Source organism: Sipha flava, unplaced genomic scaffold, assembly GCF_003268045.1.
Source record: "Sipha flava isolate LNK unplaced genomic scaffold, YSA_version1 305_pilon_pilon, whole genome shotgun sequence".
Classification (NCBI taxonomy): Eukaryota; Metazoa; Arthropoda; class Insecta; order Hemiptera; family Aphididae; genus Sipha; species Sipha flava.
In genome coordinates this window covers 51,973-71,036 of record NW_020272982.1, presented here as the reverse complement: position 1 = coordinate 71,036, position 19,064 = coordinate 51,973, and the positions used below count along the sequence as shown (strand labels likewise).

The window sequence follows — 19,064 nt, the reverse complement described above, 5'->3', positions numbered from 1 at the left end:
AACATATTGTATGTTATACTATTTTTAATTATTATTTTGAAGTCGAACAGAAGAATCAGAAAAGGCAAATATTCGTATCTATTTTAAGTAGGTGTTAAAACAATCATTTTGCAAATCAGATGATATTTAATTGAGACAGTTAATGAAAATGTAATAATCTTATGATTTAAATAATGCACACGGAAAAAAAAAATTACTATAAAATTATAGCTATTAAAATTATAGGTGGTTACACTATATTTCAGTTATTGTTACTAATTATATTTAGCAAATATTACTAAAGTATCATAGTTGAAAAATTATAGGTACAATTTCTATTATTTAGTTACAGTTACTTATTACCTCGGCTAAGATTTAATATAAAAACGGTGTGGTTGTATTTACTATAAATATTAGTGATTTCAACTATAATTATAACAGAACTACTGTTTATTTTAGGAAACTTCGGGATTTACCAATGTTTCCGTTATCGTATAAGGCCTCTCTTCCTCCCGCTAGTAGCTACATTGATGGCATTCCGATTATCGTGATCTTTACGGCGCTATTAACCATATTGTGTCTACCAATACATATAAAAATATTAAATTTCGTTGTGTATCTTACTATTTTACCATTGTAATGTGCTAATGTTGTGTCTCGCGTTTTATTTTATTCGCACCAATAAATTTTGTCAATTTCTGCTTGAGCCTTATAAGGTAAGTTTATTTGTTTTACTATACCTACCCATTAGTTATTACCAGGGCTCGGAAGTTGTAGCACAAAAAATGTTACTTTTTAGCTCTTAAATATGCACTTAAAAACTCTAAAATATGCGTTATTGCGCTGCTTTTGAAAGTCAGTCATGATTTTATTAATTGTTTATAAATAATATTCTCTTTTATGTAACTACCTACAAATCTATTAAAATGAAAAAAAAATAAATATAATTTACCCTCTAATAAAATTTAAAAGTATTCACTTTTTTTATAGAATTTGTGTATTTTTAGTGTTATACTATGGATATATATACTGAGTCAAAATTGAAAGAATGGGGATTCTCATCAGAAATCATTAAAGTTTTTAAAGGTATCTTCCATAATTAAAAGCTTAATTTAAATTAGACATACAAAGAAACATTATTCTAATACCTATATTCAAATAATAAATTGTACCTACCTATATTTTATTTAGATGAAGAAATAAATGAAATGGCATTGTTAAACTTAACTGAAACCATGGTCACACAATTGTTTCCTAAGATTGGTCAACGATCAGTATTTTTAAAAAATCTTGGAGAATTAAAAAATCTTAAAGTATGAACTCCTAAAGAATTTTTTCATTTTATATAATCAAAAAAAAGGGAGAAATGTTTTTGGTTTATCTGATAAATTTATTTTTGGGAAATAATGTAATGTATATTTATTTTCTTATACAACCCTTCTAACATTGTAGAATTTAGCTGTTAAAAACATTGAATTACAACCAAAACACCCTGCAATTGATTGGGACAGTTTGGAATTTGAAGTAACGGATATTGATAATACATTATTACCCATTGACAACAATCATGTTGAGGAGGAAATTTTATTAAATGAAATTGTATTACGGTCTTCGAACACTAGTATTGCTAAAAAAAATAATGAATATTCTTCAGGTAAAATATATTTCATACATTTTGATATTTAAATAACTACCTAATTTCTAAATTACAAATTATTATAACGTATATATCATAAGTTATTAACCTATTGTTATTTTGATACTAGTACAAGATTTTTTCATAAATGGCTTAAAATTAGGTACCTATTCATATTATTTTAATTTGCTCATTCATACAAATAATAAATCTTATTTTTTTCTTTCAAAATTTTAACTTTATATACATTTTTTTAATATATTTAAAAAAATAAAATTTAAATTATTAAAAAAAAATCATAACTTATAGATATTTTACCTATTAAATTAAGTTGGACGGATTTTAAAGATTAATGTGTTAACATTGCAGTTCTATAATAAAATTAATAATTAAAATTATTAATTTTATAACTAATAATTTTGATTTCTCTAATGATAATATAATGTTTGTTTCTTGGGTAAAAATAAAAAATATTCTATTTAATTGTAATAATATGTGTATAGTGATAAATGCTTGCGAAATTGAAGATATGTTACCATCGTTTGGATTAATAAAACATATTTTTATTACAGATGTCAACCTATCATTTGCAATATGCCAACTATTTAAAACAAATTATTTTAATGAACATTATCAGGCATTTAATGTTACCCCTATCCCAAAATATATTTGCATTAATTTGGAACAATTACATCAGAGGTCACACGAAGTCCGTGTATCTGGCTCAGATTTAATTTTTATCCCTTTATAAGTTATTTTTTATATATTATATAGTTATTATTTTTATATCTATATATATATTATATAGATCTACATTGTATATGTTTTTTTTTATTATTTGTGTAATGACAATAAAGCAAGTCAATGTTTTACTTTTGTTTATATTACATATATCTGTGTATTAATCTATTATATCTACATATGTATCTATTATAATATTTATATAAAATATGTTACTTATTAACATTATTATTTGTGCTATTATGGCAATAAAGCAAGCGTGCAATGTTTAACTTTTGTTTGTATTATATATATTAACATCTATCTATATATCTATAATATAAGTTTTTTTTTATTATTATTAGTGTAATGGTAATAAAGCAAACCAAAATTTTAATTTGTTTTATGGAAATAATTACTGCAAGTAAAAGGTCTTTATTTATTATGTATATTTTATATTTATTTAATTCATATAATTTGCACAATCAGATAATATTTTATGTTGTTTAAGACAAAGTTACATTGTTCCAATACAAATATATATAGCTAATTTTATAGGTCCCCCAGACAACTATTTTTTATGGTTGAAAAAAAAATATATATATTCAGTTGACTTAACTACATATTTTTTTATATTTATATATAAATGCTTTTATAGTTAATAACATTCAAAATACATTTTGGTGGTGGGGGAGGCTGCCAATAAAATATAGTAATTGTTACTATATATTATAGCTGTAACAAATATAAATTTCCTAAAAAAGTAACTATAATTTTAGTTGGTATATAAAAAAAAATAGTAGATATTCCTATCATTCAAATAAATAATAGTCAACATAAGCAAATATTTAATAATAGCTACTTCAATTTTAGTTGGCCCTACTAAGTATGATAACAGGTTTAACTATTTATTTTAGTCGAAATAAATATTATTTTGTAGTTTTGAAATTCAACTATAATACATATTGCTACTTCAACTATAATTGTTCAACTAAATCATATTAGTAACTTGAGCTAATTTTATAGCTGTCCCCCAGGCAACTATTTTTTTTAGTTGAAATAAATATAATTTCGGTTGACTTAACTAAATATTTTTTTCCGTGCACGGTGGACCAGTTTGTTTCTGGTCATGTTTAAGCCTTAGTTGTTATTTCAACAAAATCCCCTGGATTATACAAATTAATACTAATGATTGAATTAAATGATGAATCGTTTTTGATATAGATTGCATTTCAATAGACCAATTTCGCTCATTTTTGACTACTACAAGTAATATGAGTAGATAAAATTCTACATTTTTTCGATATTATAAGAGTATCTGATTAAATTAATTTTAAACGTACCTATTACTAACACAATAAATGCAGAATTTCGTTTCTTACTTTTAATATTTGTCAAATTTTTATATTTCTCGTTCAGATAATGTTTGTTTTCAAAAAATCAGTTTGAATTACAATAAGTTAAAAAAATTCAAATTATTGAATAATTACAAAGTTTTTATGGTTTGCTAATTGAAGTAAGATATGGTAATAATAAAATTCATCGAATCCTCGAGAAGAATTTCGGAAATCGTTGAGAAAATTATTTACACCTGTAAGAAGTACACATTTTAAATAGGTGCAGATTGTAATATAAAACTTTATTCTTTGATAACGTGTGAAAGATAACTCACCCTGTCTCGTTTTGTCAAAAAAAAATTTTCAACGTGATGTGGTGATTACCATTAGTTAGACACATATGTACGTCCCATGCGTACAGTCTTATGGACATTTATCACAGTTTCGAGTCTTATACAATGAATGTTTGATTGGATTGAGAGTAAAATAATCCAGAAAATTGAACGGTTACGTAACACTCGCGCGTCATAGATTTTAAATTTCTTGAAAAAAATACAAGAGAAGAGTTTAAAAACTATTGGCTGTACCCGTATCGGCGGACCGTTGACGAAGAACGAAACCGGTTTACGGTCATCCGGGATTGGAAGTCAATAAATCGTGGCCCAAAACTGTATATTTTTCTGGAGTAGTTTACACGAAAAAAGCCCCGCCGTAATTTTTAAGTTATTTTAATGATCGCAATAAGTCATTATGTGAAGAAAAGTGCTGGAGTAGATGCTCATAACGAAATGAGCACGCACGCGCGAGCCGAATGACCGTCGTGTTTTTCCACTGCAGGACATCACGCGTTGTAGGCGCGCAGTGCTTTCTCTTTATTCGTACCAGTCGGTTAATACGATTTTTATTTTATCTATACCATGTTCTTCCTCTTTTTTCTATGCCGCACGACTATTACATGTTTTATAGAACAGTCTATTAAATTTTTCTTCGTATCCGCGCGGCCAAGACCATCACATCTTAGACATTCCCTCCCTTGAGATTTATTTGAAATTCTGAAAATCCAGGAGTTGAACGTATGAAAATTATTTTCACACCGAAACACCCAAAAATATGCTTCATATCCGCTGCAGTTAGACGACAGTGTAGATAAACGATTTTAGTCAAACTGAAAAAAAAAACTGTTAAAATATTTATTAAAAAACTATTTATGTTTACTTTCAAATAATCTTGTTTAGATATTCATAAATAAACTTATAAATATTGGTGAGATAATATAAATAACGTAAAATTGTAAAAAAAACCGGTAGTATCAAAAATATTAAATTAAAAATATCTAATCAACCAAGATGATCTATGTAACGCTAAGACGAAGTGAATCCGAAGTCAGTAACGAGCTACGTTCAATTACAACCCAATCGTAAGAAAGTCAAAATGAATTGTTTTGTTTGGTAGTAACGCAGAACGTTTCCAGGTACGTAAATCATTTTGAGGCCAATTAAAATTAGATTCACAGATCGTGAATTTTAAGTTGTTTGTTCCGTGCTACAATCCGATACTGAAATAGGTACCGAAATATCGGTGTAACGAGAATCGTCAATAAATCGAAATCGTGTTTTAACGTTTTTACACGTTAAGAAAACGCATTTGCACGAAAATCGCACGCGTGCAACAGGCCAGAAAATCAACGATAAACATTCGATCGGTTTGTCGGTGGAAACCGAAACAAACCACCGGTCGATAATTTTGCGGAACGAAAAAATATGAAAACATTTATCTCCCGCCGGCGAAACGCAATGACTAAATCACATTATTCGAGATCTGTTTATGGGATTACGCGTTGCGGCCGTATATCATTCGGAGATCGGTATGCGAAAACGAGCCGCGGAGGGAATTTCTACTTTTTCGCGTTGAAAACTCCGCCGCAACACGTCCCGGCACGAACCGTTTCGTTATCACAATAGGGTGTATACGGACGACTGCGGTGTACACGCACCATATTGTACCCGGTCGTTTTCGAGCCGCGACAACGTTGGACCCATTAATTTTGCGCACGTCTCGATGAATAATTTACCCGACGGCCGGCCCGTGCGGTGCGCATTGCACCGCCGAGTGAGATATTCCCGAGTGGAAAGGAAAAAAAAAAAAGAGCATCGCGCGCGCGGACGTCACCGTAAATAAATCGTAGCGGTCGGCGGATCGGCTCTCGGCGCGCGCCGGTGTGTGTGCACAGGTACGCGATTGTACCGGACGATCCGTTCGCGCCGTATTGTAACCATCCCGTAGATCCGATCGGTTTTGCCGACCGGAGAGACCGAATGAAACGGTGCGTGGTCCGAGGAGTAAGATGTGTTGGCACTCGTATGAAGTTAATATTACTACGGTGCACATAAAACGAACCGCCGCCGGCCGGTCGTCGTGTAAAGGTCGACCGGAGGACGACGACGTAACCCGATGAAACGATTCATAACGCTGTTTTCTTAAAAGCCGTACTGCGCTCGGCAATAATATGGTCGAAAACCTTAGGGGCGCGGAGACTTGCGAGTATCCGGTGTTCCGGCCAAAATAGCGAAAAAATAACCTCAACAATGGCGCGAATTTTAAAAAAAAAGAGCCTAAATATACGGTTTAGTGATAATAATTTTGAAAAAACAATTGGCATTTAGTGAAAAACTATAAACTATATCATTTACAAAATGTTTTATTATCATTAGTAGAGCTCGGATGTTAATGACCAAAATTTCATAAAAATATGCATTATAAAATGTCAAAATATACAATTATATGTCATAAAATGTATTAAATATACCTATTTTTCCAACAAATATATGCTAAAAAATAGCTAATATGTGTGCAAAATAAATTTACATATTTGTAATCGAGATTTCATGAATCGAATTTATATCATATTAGAGTATAATTCTGGTTGCGCGAAAATATTATGCCAAGTCATAAACATCCGAGCTCCAATCATTAGTATTATAATTTGTAATTAACGAATGAAGTCTTTTAACACAGTCTTTGTATTTTTTTTTATCACTGGTTGTTCTATTGCGTTATACTGATCTCGTTTTAATTCTTCTAAATTTTGAATTTTTTTATTATATCGATAAATTTCCATATAATAGGGTGGCTTCCTGCTAAAGAATCCAAGTACTATATTAAAAAGTATAATATTCAAAATAGAAATTATACAAAAATTGCAGTTTCGCTATTATGCACGATCGCTTATTTTAGAATTCGCTATTATCAATTCGCGATTTTTATATTCACGTTTAATTGTTTCGCTATTTTTTAATTATTTTTTAATTCAAATGTTTTCGATTGAGTATAGCTTAAAACTGTTGACGTTTAACAAACGTAGTATCAAAGTTTAGATTTTATCCCCTCCGTTTAATGGTAACTAATTATTATGCATATAATAAACCGAAATCTACAATTTTCAACCGAGTGAAAAAAATGATAAATTATACAATACACGAGCTCAAACATACATGATTATAAAAATGTTCAATTCGACTTAAACAAATAAAAATACAAATAATTTATGTATACTTATACGCATGACCATAGTTATAATTAACTGAAAAATTAGCTGCGTCGTTTTAGATAGGTACCTATAATTTAAAAAATTTAGAAAATCTCTTTTAATTTTTACTTAACGTGTGTAAAACGATATGTGTACTCATTCAGTACGTATTTATTTTTTTATTCTTTGAAACACATAATATTTAGTTTTTACCAAATTTAGTATTGTATTGTTAATATATATATAGATAACAATTAAGTATGATAATGTTCATAGTGTAATTAAGTGAATTTGTAATCGCATACTCGTATATATTTATAAGGTATTAAAAGTACTTCGAAGGAGGTATATCTTCGGTTTCTTTTAATAACAACGTTAATTTTATATTCAAAATGACGCAATTGAAATTTTAACTCCTTTATATAGCATATTACCATTAAATAGTTGATGTTATCAGTATATATGTAATGACTTTGTCCGATCCTTAGATATATATAGTGTAAAATGTTTACAAACATATATATATAAAGTTGTAAAACCTTAAGGTATTATTCGAATAACTTAATTGGTATAATATGTTGTAACATCGTTTGAGAAGGCGTTTTTATTGGCTCATTCATAATTGAAGGCAATTAATCAATGTGGTTATTCTCACTATACATATTAATTATTTAACAAGCTGTGTTGCAGCTTTCAAACAATCAAACTGAAAATAAATACTTGTATGACAATTGGTAATAAACAATATGTTTGAAAATGTTCGTAACATTAAACAGTAAAATAAAAAACCCCATATAAATCGATTACGGATAATGAAAAGTCGCTTACACTAAATCCAAAATAAGGTAAACATCGGTTTTAACAAAAACTAACAGTGATGTTTTTGAATTTCTCTCACAGTTTAATGATGTTTTTTTAGAAGTTTACGTTCACGATTGTCACAAAATTGATTAATAAACGTACTCGTAGTTCGCGCGGATGTTATGGTCTTATGACGAAAATAGAAATACGTACCCCGAACGTTATGTAACGAAAAGTGATCCCTACGTACGTACGAGGACCCGTGAACGAATTGCTTATTGTAATCGGAAATCGTAATTGTACTCGTTATGTGTACGCGTCACAAGATCCGGAATCGAACACTGCGGCAATATGGTAGTGAACCATGTGCAGGTATAGATCTCGCGATCACTATCCGCGGCTCGATAACGGTAAATAAACGATTTGATCCGTAAACGCGCGCGCGTTAACCGTATATAATTATACGGTACGACTCCCAATAATTCTTTTTGTTTTAATAATAACAATAATAATACTTGGTCGTGCTGTAAACGCGTTTCGTTATGTCGACGGTGCGCGGAGGGCGCGTTGACCACAATGAATTCGGGTCTTCCGCGGGACGCACGCGCATGTATACGTGTACCGCAGCAACATAATGCCACATACGTACCTAAACGTTTATCGTTTATACCAATGTTTAAAACGCTTCGTGCGCCCGTGTACCTATAATACTAAACTACGCGTATAGCGTGATATGCCAAAATTAATCGAACATATCTCATCGGAGACCCCCACCGGAGGGCTTACTGCGACGGGACGAAAAGAATACCACCTGTCGGATATTCCGTATTATAAACGGCAGCGCACTCGTCTGCATACGGATTCGTACACGGAGTGGCGGTACACGTAATAACCACGGTCGATTCGGGTCCGAGACGATGACGATCCCTGGGTACGTTATGGGAACGGGCGTCGGAATTCCGCTGTAACCGGCAATTACCGAGAGCGGACGGAATACGTGTGCCCGTCGAACGGTCGGAGGGTAGGCGAAGGGCAGCGAAACGGCCGTGAAAACGTAACCGCCGTACTATTGTTTTGTGTGTTTGTAATTATTTATTTTGTTATTTTTTTTTTTTCGCTAGTATCATCGCCGTGGTTGTCTATGAAATTGTTGGTTCATTATTGTTGTTATTACGTTTCGTTTTCTCGAACTCGGTGCGAGCAATTAAAATGCGTAATATCAACAATACTGTCGTTTTATTAGACAACAACTATGACTGAACGGAACTGGACCACCAAAATAATTGTATGCGACACTAGGCACGATTGTTAAAGAACGAATATAATTATTTCGGATGGTTGCAATGCTTTTCTAGATCAGAAGATCACCACTATTAGCAGACAGCGGTTCGCTTTTAGCTATTCAAGATTAATCTAACAATAATCGTCATGAAAAGCAATACATAATAAAATTATTTTAAAATCGAGAAAAAAAAAAAAAGCAGAACACTAGGTCGAGTGAAGAAACTCTACGATCGGATACAGGAATACACAGATGGGTGTACGGTATTGCTGAATTGGTATTTCAGTATTGAAATCAATGTGCTATTTCCCTCCAACAATTTTGAAGCTTAAATAAAAAATTTAATAAGTTTTTAATTACAAACATTTAGCGAATTTCATAGTTATGTAAAAATTTAAAATTTAAACGCTAGTATTTTTTTTTATTTTTTTATATTAAGCTCAATTTTATTTTTTTGATCAGTCATACCAGTGATTATAAATACTATTAGTATAGTAATTATAATCAATGGCGATACATTTATAAATGAAACTTTGTATTAAATTGTTAAGACTCTTTGTCAAACTTAAATTATTTTATCGACATTATCAAAATAAGCTTAGAAAAAATGAAAAATTATATCTTAACAAACAGTGATTTAAGCATTCAATGAAAATTTCATGAATCTAGGACTATTATTTTTTAACTAAGAATAATAACAAAAATTTGATTTACCAAAAACCGGTTTGGTGTATTTTTATAAGTATTCGTTTGATTTTTGCAATTATGAATAAAACTATCTCAACAATAGGGAAAAAGTCGGGAAACCAAAAGAAATTCGTAAAATTATCCTTCTCAAAGTACCAATTAGACCACATTTCTACATTTTTTATGGAAAATTTCATGATGATAATCGTTTTGGTTGAATTCGTGTGTACATAGACATAATAAAAACAACACATGGTAACACCGATACATTTCTCATTCCAATCGGAATCTAAAAAATTAATAATTTTGAATTACATATTTAATTTCAATGATTTTCAATATGAAATGACTTCGGGTATTATTTCTTTGAATACTTATAACTATTTTTAACTAACAGATAATTTTTTCTGTAACCGTACGACAATTTCTGTACAGAACACTAATCTCATCGAAATAAAATTTAACATAACTTCGTCCAATATAAATTAATTTTATTAATTTAATATTTTAAACACAATGTATCCGAAAACACCGTTTCCCATACGGCGTTAACGTATAAAATTCATTTTTCGTATGAATTCAGTTTTTGCTCGTATTTCAATGATAAAATATCAGTTTATCATTAAACGTATAGCGGCTGTCGTAACGCATAACACGTGGGCGTTGTACGATATGCGATGATTAGTTTTGATTTCTACGAGATCATAACATATAAGACCGTACTGTAATCTCATCTTTGAACGGCTATTGTTTCAAAAACGGCATTGTCGATCGTAGGCGCATTCAAAACCGCGACATTTTGTCGGGAGGATTCGATCTTCGATCTTCAGCGGACACACGTCGTTCGTGAAATTAAAAGAGCACGTATTAATCCGTGAAAAAAAAAAAAAATAATAAAATAATAATAACAACAACAAACGGTCGGACCGCTCTCGTTTCTCCGGCGGACTCGTCGCACCGATCTCGCGCGGTCTGACCGGCGGTCGAACTGCGCGAACCCGGAACACTCGGAGGCGCGCGAACACGAGGGAACCGTGAGAACGAACGCGTCCGTGATCGCGGCCCCCGGGTGCTCGGCCCGTCCGTCGGCGAGGTTCGCACGGTTCGCGCGCGGCCGATTCAACAGGTGACCCGCGGGGGTGCGCGCACGACTTGGACCGGGGGGGGGGGGGCGCACGGGACGGTCCGTGTCGCTCGCGAGCCGTGTCCTTTTCGCGGGCGTCCGGACGGCGATCCGGTGCGAGCGCGTTGCGAACACATTCCGTCCGTACTGTTATCAACGATAACAGCACGAAGGATGGAGTGCGTTCCGGAGCATATTTTAACATACAAAGTACGTGGCACTAACCAACACATTCTCATAACGATCAGGGCTGACAGGAGTTAACCTGTATGTTACTCTGCCGTAGAACACCACGTCCACGAACTACGATGGTGGACAATTTTATTGGAGTGCCACCTAGTGGAAATCACTTAAAATTGTTGTTCACACGTTTACGTTTACTCGTAAGGGTCGACGAGCTCCGTCGCTCTTCATCGCCGTTACCGCTAGAACGAGCCACGGTCCCCCGGAACCTATAGCGGAAGTACTGAACAATCGTCCGCGGTCCATTGTCGATTTCATCGAGACTAACCGCAAGCGAAAATCAAACACATTCTATCCCATGCGCGGTACATCCGACATGATTCAGCGAAGCTGTTTCTGTTTTTCGTTTGTTTATTTTAAATCCTAAACAATGTAAACCTAAATGTAGTATACCCAATTACCTACACTGACGAGGGTCTTTTTATATTAAAAAAGAAAAAAAAAAACCTCTTCCCGTTTACGGAATTTATTTTACATCATAAACTCATCCGTAGTAATAACATTGGCGGCAGCACTCGGGAGCTCTAAAAAAGTTTGGAAAAAAAAACTTCGAGACATCGTTTTCGATTTCGATCGTCGTGGATTTCGACTTAACCGTGCACGTACCAAAAGTATTGTTCGACTCTTCGAACAATCGCAAACGTTTTCACGGTTGTTTGACGGAAAACAATGAATATTTTGTAATACCATCATCGCGTAATCGTAGTTATTATTCATCGCTTATTGGACGGATTAAAAATTGATATCGTTACGCGTTTCTGTTGAACGATATTTTTCCCGTCGAACGGAGTGTTCACGTGCGCGCGCGCGGCGCGGGTTGTAGGCGGTCACTGCAGCGTCGACGGGGGATGGGTGACGGACGGGCTCGCAGAAATACGGAGGGGGTGGGAGAGAGAGAAAAAATGAAAATCGGATGAAGAGGAAGACGAAGACGGAAAACACGAACCGAACACGACTCGCGCGCGCCCGTGCGTGCACGAGCGCGCGCGACCGCGTCATCCGCGTGCGCAACCGGTGCGTGCGCATGGTGGGGAGAGGAGTAGTGGCGGCGGTGGTAGTGGTAGTGGTGGTAGTCGCGCGCGCAGTCACCGAACACGGGCGGCACCGCACTGCAGCGCGTGTATGTGCGTACATTGCACGTACCGTCCGACACGTACATTGCGTATCGCGCGCCCGGTGCGGCCGACGGAGACACGGAGGGACAGCGGAGAACGACGACGGCGCGGCCGCTCACCCGTCGCTATCAGCAGCACCACAGTCGCCGTACGCCCCGCGGACGGGACGACCGCACCGCCGAGACGCCGCCGGAGGAAAAGCGCACAAGGTAATCGTAACGTTATTCCACGACTCGTACACACGTCCGCCGTTTCCGGGGCGTCCCCAACCCCCGCCCCACGTGTGTGCGCGCGCGCCCGCGTTCACCACACCCCGCAGGGCCACAACCCCGCCCCTCCACCCCGATATGAACTCTTCTCCGGCGGTGCAGCAGCAGGCTCACCACCACCGTCAGCAACAGCAGCAGCAGCAACAGCAGCAGCAGCAGCAACAGCACCAGCAGCAGCCTCAACCATCCGTCAACATCAACAACAATAACAACAACAACAACAACAACATCATCATCGGCAACAATAATAAGGACGAGATGGCCATGGGACAGTTGTTACAGCGATCCCTGCAGAACGTCGCGCTCTCGCTGCAGACCACGTTCGTTTCGTCCCTGCAACAGGCCGCCTTACTGCCACCCGACTCGCCCGTAGCCGCGGCGCTCAACCTGCAAGCCCTCGAGTCGTACATCACGTTGCAACGGCTGACCGCCGTGCCCCGTCAACCGGCCGCTAGCGGTGGAGTGGTGGTCGTGCAACAAGTGTTGAGCGACGACGACAATGATGATGACGACGACCCGTCGCCGACGGACGACCGCGACCGGCACAAACCGTTACCGCCGGCAAGGGACCCTAAAGCCACGGCCGCTATCGTTGTCACAGCCGCGGCGGGCAGGGGAGGCTGTCGTCTGCCGGCTTTCGCAAAAGAGTTGTCCGGCCTGTCGCCGCGAGCCAATCGGTTGTCCGCGTCGCTGACCGCGGCCGCCGTAACCTCGACCGCCGCCGTGGCCGCCACGGTCGCGGCCACCACCACCACGGTCATCGACGACGAACCGTCCGCGGCGGACGAGCCGGTGTGCAGCGCGCGGCACCAACCCGACAACGCGGCGCCCAACCCCAGGCCCAAGAAACAGTTCATCTGCCGGTTCTGCAACAGGCACTTCACCAAGTCGTACAACCTGCTCATACACGAGCGCACCCACACGGACGAACGGCCGTACTCGTGCGACATTTGCAAGAAGGCGTTCAGGAGACAGGACCACCTCAGGGACCACAGGTAAATATAACGCATCTATTGTGCGCGCGACACGTTTAACTGACCCGACGCGTTTTCGTATTCCGTTTCGCCGTTGGCCGCGACGCGATCGAACAATGGCGAGACGGTGTGGCCGCGTGGCCGAGGGACGGGCGATCCCCGAACGGTGCACCTTACCTGACCACACGACACGTGATCGGAATCCCGACGCGGTAACGAGTCCTTCCGACCTTTCCCGGGAATAAATCACCGTCCCCGCTCCGACCGATCCGGAATATTATCTACACCCGACCCTCCCTCACCCGCCGAACCCCCTTCAAACCAATGAACCGACGAGTGTACCGATAACGGGTATTGGTACTGAAGGGCAGTTGTACGAAAACGAATTAATAGGAAAAATAATAAGAAATGAATAATCGTTGTCTACTTTGCATGTACATAAACGTATATAATATATATATATATATATAAACGCATACACATACGCCGCCGCCGCCGCCGACACTTGATTGGACTGGACTCGCTTACGACATGAGTAAACACACGTACGCACGCGTACATATCAATCAATCGGAGACCATTGTTGTACGCCGCGTTTAATTAATTGCTCGTATGTGTACAACATACGCGTACGCGTATTATAATAGCCGTAAGGGCACGGAGAAACCTTTTAACCCGAGTGACGCGCAGAAAAAAAAATATACCCGCGGTGCGTTTTGTACGTATTATGTACCTGTAACGCGTCCGATGTGTGTACAATGATCCGTCGCGTACCCGAACGTGTATGGGTAAACGTGGCATGACGCGATTTATGCTCAGTATAAACATACTATCCCTGTCGCGGACACAAGCTTTTGATAGTACCGCGACCGTTTTGAAGGTTTAAACCGCTACGGAATAGGATTTCGAACGAGGAACATTAATTATGCTCACGCGCGCCGATACCGAATAGGGAAAAACGATGTATGGATTCGATCAACAAATTGTTTAAGAACCCCGTGTATCTTTTAATACAGTCCACTCGATCAACATTTCTTAATATATATATATATTTTTTGTTTTATTAAAATCTTTACGGTCAGACTTTTTTCGGTAAACTTGATATTATCCAGACGTACAAATAGCAATGTTTTACGTGCATGAACAAAACTGTTTACTTGCGACAGGTCCGTCTGCTCTACAATTGACACTAGGCACCATTTCCGTTAAAAGGGAGCAACGAGAATCTCAACGTAGATTGTCGATTAACGTGTGGAAATATAATTTTAAAACAGACAAGAACACACTTTTCGACTCGATTTTCAGATGATACGTGTTCATAAAATTTAGGAGAGAAATCGAAATCCGTTGTGCTGTCCCTTCCTGTCCGCCACCTCGCATTTTAAATACAAGAACGAATTCCATACGGGCCATGTGAAAAACGTTACGTGTACGTCTTGCGATTCCGGGATTCGGTCGTTTGCGTTCCGTGTTCTATTAACGTTTCCCGCGCATTGTTGTTCTTGGTTGTCCACGCGCCGTGCGATCACACGTTTAAATCCCGCGTACCTAAAACGATCGGTTAGCGTCTGGTGTTGTACGCGACCGGCGGTCGTTTCGTTGCCGAACACACGGTGACCGCCTTACGTGACGGACCGGATTGTTACCGCGCGAGTGGTGTAACAATAAAATCGGGGTGTATGCATTACGTGCGCGCGTGAGATTCCGTGTTTGTGACCATCTGCGGCTGTGTGCGGTGCGTCCGCGCTGTTGGCATCGTCCGTTATCGAGCCCGGAGATGTTATCGCGTTGTAATTCTCAAATAATAATTTACGGGATTCACCGAAAGCGGTTGGAAACGTATACGTCGCAGGTACCGAAAAAAAAACAAAAAAAAAAAAAAATTAAAAACCTACATCGACCGTCGCGCGTATCGGGTTACAACAGCCGCCACTTGTACCGGACGATTCTCGTTCCACGACGGATCTGTACGATCGTTCGCGCGATACACGATTTCATCGTCCTGGTCGTGTTCCTCTCGGGCCGACGGCTTTTGAAATAGTATTGGTATTGTAATTGCGTATCGTGTTACGTGCGCACGCACTTTCGGGAAACCGAGAAGTGCAGCTGTGCGTTGTAAAGCGATGTGAACGAAAGTCGAATGAATCGAAGTCGGACGAACGAAAAAGCGGAAAAAGTCGAGCGCGCCTCACGAACGTTTCGATTCGGTAGTAACAAAACAATGCGGTTTACGAGTCGCGTTCGACCCCGAACCGTTTTCGAAACGCGATTGAAATAAAACATTTAAACGAGACTTTTCTATATTATCCAGTGCGCCGAACGGGTGTAAAACATCAGCGTATCCGCGCGAAACCCGTAAACGCTAAGAAATGTCGCGCTGTTACTACATCATCGTTTTCCCATTGACAACACACGAAAATAATCGTAAAGCCACGTCCACACTAGCGAACAAAACGACGAACATGTGTTCGCGCGAACAAGATTCGTGTGTAACAAACGGGCGAACTTGTAACATTCTATCGAACAAATCGGCGATCCGTCAGCTGTCGGTATTTCGACGTAACATCAAACGATGTTACGCGAACATGTTACGACAGGTATGTATACGTCTTCGAACATTTTCACGAACATACAAAATCAAACTATTATTATTTATAATCGGTTTTTAAGTTTAGCTATACGCGAACCTACGCGAACATGTACCTACACATATTTTTTAGTTGTTCGGCGAACGGTTTGTCGAACCGTTCGTCGTTTTGTTACGCTAATATGGACGCGGCTTTACAATTTCCAAAACGCAAAGCGTCAAACTCAAGTGTTCCGAGTGAAGATGATCAAAGCTATTCTGAACACATCACACGGTGTACACGTCACGCAAACCGTGATACGGACACGACTCCGGACCAACACAGGAAAATAACGGAAGGGATCTGACCGTGACATCAATTGCCTATTTTACACGTTTTGCAGTCCACGAAGAGCGTATGTCGTCCCGACGTTGATAGTTTATTAGCACAACGCACGGTGCAAAGCACTCGAAACGAAATCCGAAAATAAAAACTTGACTGCTGCTTCGTTATGGCTCTCGTCGCATAAATTGTACACGGTTTTTTAATTCGTTTATTATTATCGACTCGTCCGAGATTCCCATAAATATTATTACATCGCGTGGGTATATGTGTATACATTATTATAATTTTCTATTCAACTTCGTCGACTATTCACATTTACATACATGCGTTTGCGTTCGTTGTGTACGCCGCGTGTCAGCCAAACGATCGTATTCGTTTCGATGTTTCGCATCGTCATATTATGACTCCGGTCGTGTTCATCGAATATATATAACCCCGCAGCGAATCTACGGAGCAATCGATGAATAGGGCCCTTAAAATTCGAAAAACCGTTGTCAAACTTATTTCCTTCCAAATGTCCCATGCACTTACTAACCAGACGTTTTTAAATACACATTACAGATTAAATAGGGTTTCTGCAATTATTATGAGTGTTCATTTTGATTCCAATAATTGAAAAGAAGATATTTGTGTACACAGAGATCAGTTTTTATAGTTTTATTTTTCGGAAAACGTTTTTTTGTTGTTTCGTGACATAAAAAATGACAATATTTTATAAAATTTAGAAAGGTAGTACTTGTTTTGGATGTAAATTAAATAAAGCATTTCCAGAAATGTTTGAAATTTTCAGCTTTAGTTACTAAAGTTTGAAATAAATATTGCGAAAAAAAAATTATCAAATTTTAGCCAATACCTTGATTTGCTTTGACCTTAAATAAATCTGAATCGTTTCCGAGTAAATTGAAATACGATCGACACCGCTTTTCATATAGATGTATGGAAGTATGTATTTATCTAGTATACATCAACATTATTATTATCACCAGTAAGAGTACAGCGGAAAGGTCGTTCGTAAAATATTAACTAAAAAGTGATTATCGAAATGAAACAGCTAGGTAAATGTTTTAAACCAGTTCGTGCACAGTATTGAAATTATTTTTTCGAAATGTTTCTTTTCCCTCTCGTACATACGTAACGAGTTATTTTATGGTAGATATTATCACTGTTAAATGATATTATCATTTACAATGCGATTTCGAAACGGATTCCGCACGTATCGGAACATGCTTTGGCATTTATGCGTACGGAGTGCTCTCGGTATATTATACCATCGCGTTTAAAATCGCATTATCTGTGCACGTACACGTTATGATACGCCTATGTAGTATAGATATTTTGTTGTATGTACACGGACGATAAAAAAAAAAATAAATAAATAAAAAAACGCCTCGTTCCGACATCGAAAACCAGTCTCCGCGCGCTGGAAAATAATCGACGGGCGCGCGCCCGCGATCGTACGCGCCGCAGGACGACTACGACAACGGCACGTCGCGTAGTATTATCGTAAAATTGTTTTAACGTCGTCGTTAGGTTAGCGTTTTTATTAGACAGTAAAAACGGATGTGTGGCGCGAGCGCGCAATAAATTTGTCACCGCCAGTGCCGTTTGGGCATTTCGGATGGAGGGAGAATCGTGCGCGTAGTACCTACACATTCAAGGCTGGGCTAGTTAACTAATTTATTCAACCCATGAAGTTAAGTTGATCAAGACAAATACAAGTTGGGTTTATAGTTTTAGATTCCTCTTCTCGTTTACATAAGTAATACATGTATAAATAACAAAAACTAACTGTTAACCGGGTAAAAATAAGTTGCTATACTTATATTTTTTTCAAACCGAACAATATTAAGATGTCCGTATAAAGTTGTATGTTTACGTACGTTCATTTGACCCCTGTTGCGTTATTGCGGTTATTACTCCGATTGTTTTTATCAATTTACAAATTCGAACGTAGAACTAAACGTTTATATTTTTAATCACCGGAATTCAAAATCTAAAGAGAGAGACGTTAACTCAACTACGTGTAAATAAATTTACAAATAAATACATATAAATAAATTTACTCGATTTAGAAATCGCTTTGATAAATTAATTATACCAATCACTAATCAACGATTTTTTATTTGATTTCGATTTTTTTTTTCATCCGCCAGTCTCGCCTACATTTCGTGTTATGCACCGGTACGCAACGCTGACGTGGGCGCGCACCCGTACGCAGCGCATCGCCCCGGACGCGCGTTTTCGTCACGCGCGTAAAAAAGCGACCGACGTCGGCGGACGAGCACGTGTGATTCCGCTTGGGATAATGGACCGCCCCACCCCTCGACCGCGGCCACCGATCGAACCGGCTCGCGGAGCGCGTGCGCGAACCGTTTGCCGTGGCCGCGTTTACGATCGTAAGCACTCGGGCTCGGTATGCTCAAGCGGAGAGTGAGAGAGAGAGAGAGAGAGAGAGAGAGA

General features: G+C 38.0%; 2 protein-coding genes across 2 annotated transcripts in view; both read left to right on the top strand.

Moving 5' to 3' along the window:
- Window positions 1-378: 378 nt before the first annotated feature.
- Window positions 379-2,366, top strand: LOC112686336. The gene is made up of 5 exons (XM_025558558.1): window positions 379-695; window positions 987-1,065; window positions 1,171-1,292; window positions 1,432-1,633; window positions 2,188-2,366. The coding sequence occupies exons 1-5, from the start codon at window positions 627-629 to the stop codon at window positions 2,364-2,366; spliced, it is 651 nt and encodes a 216-aa protein (XP_025414343.1). The 5' UTR covers window positions 379-626.
- A 10,039-nt stretch (window positions 2,367-12,405) lies between these two features.
- The window catches only part of LOC112686337 (zinc finger protein 358-like), a 15,352-nt gene continuing 8,693 nt past the window's right edge, over window positions 12,406-19,064 (top strand). The window contains exon 1 of the mRNA XM_025558560.1: window positions 12,406-13,713. Coding sequence (XP_025414345.1) covers window positions 12,797-13,713 — 917 coding nt within the window. The 5' untranslated portion in view covers window positions 12,406-12,796. The remainder of the gene's footprint in view (window positions 13,714-19,064) is intronic.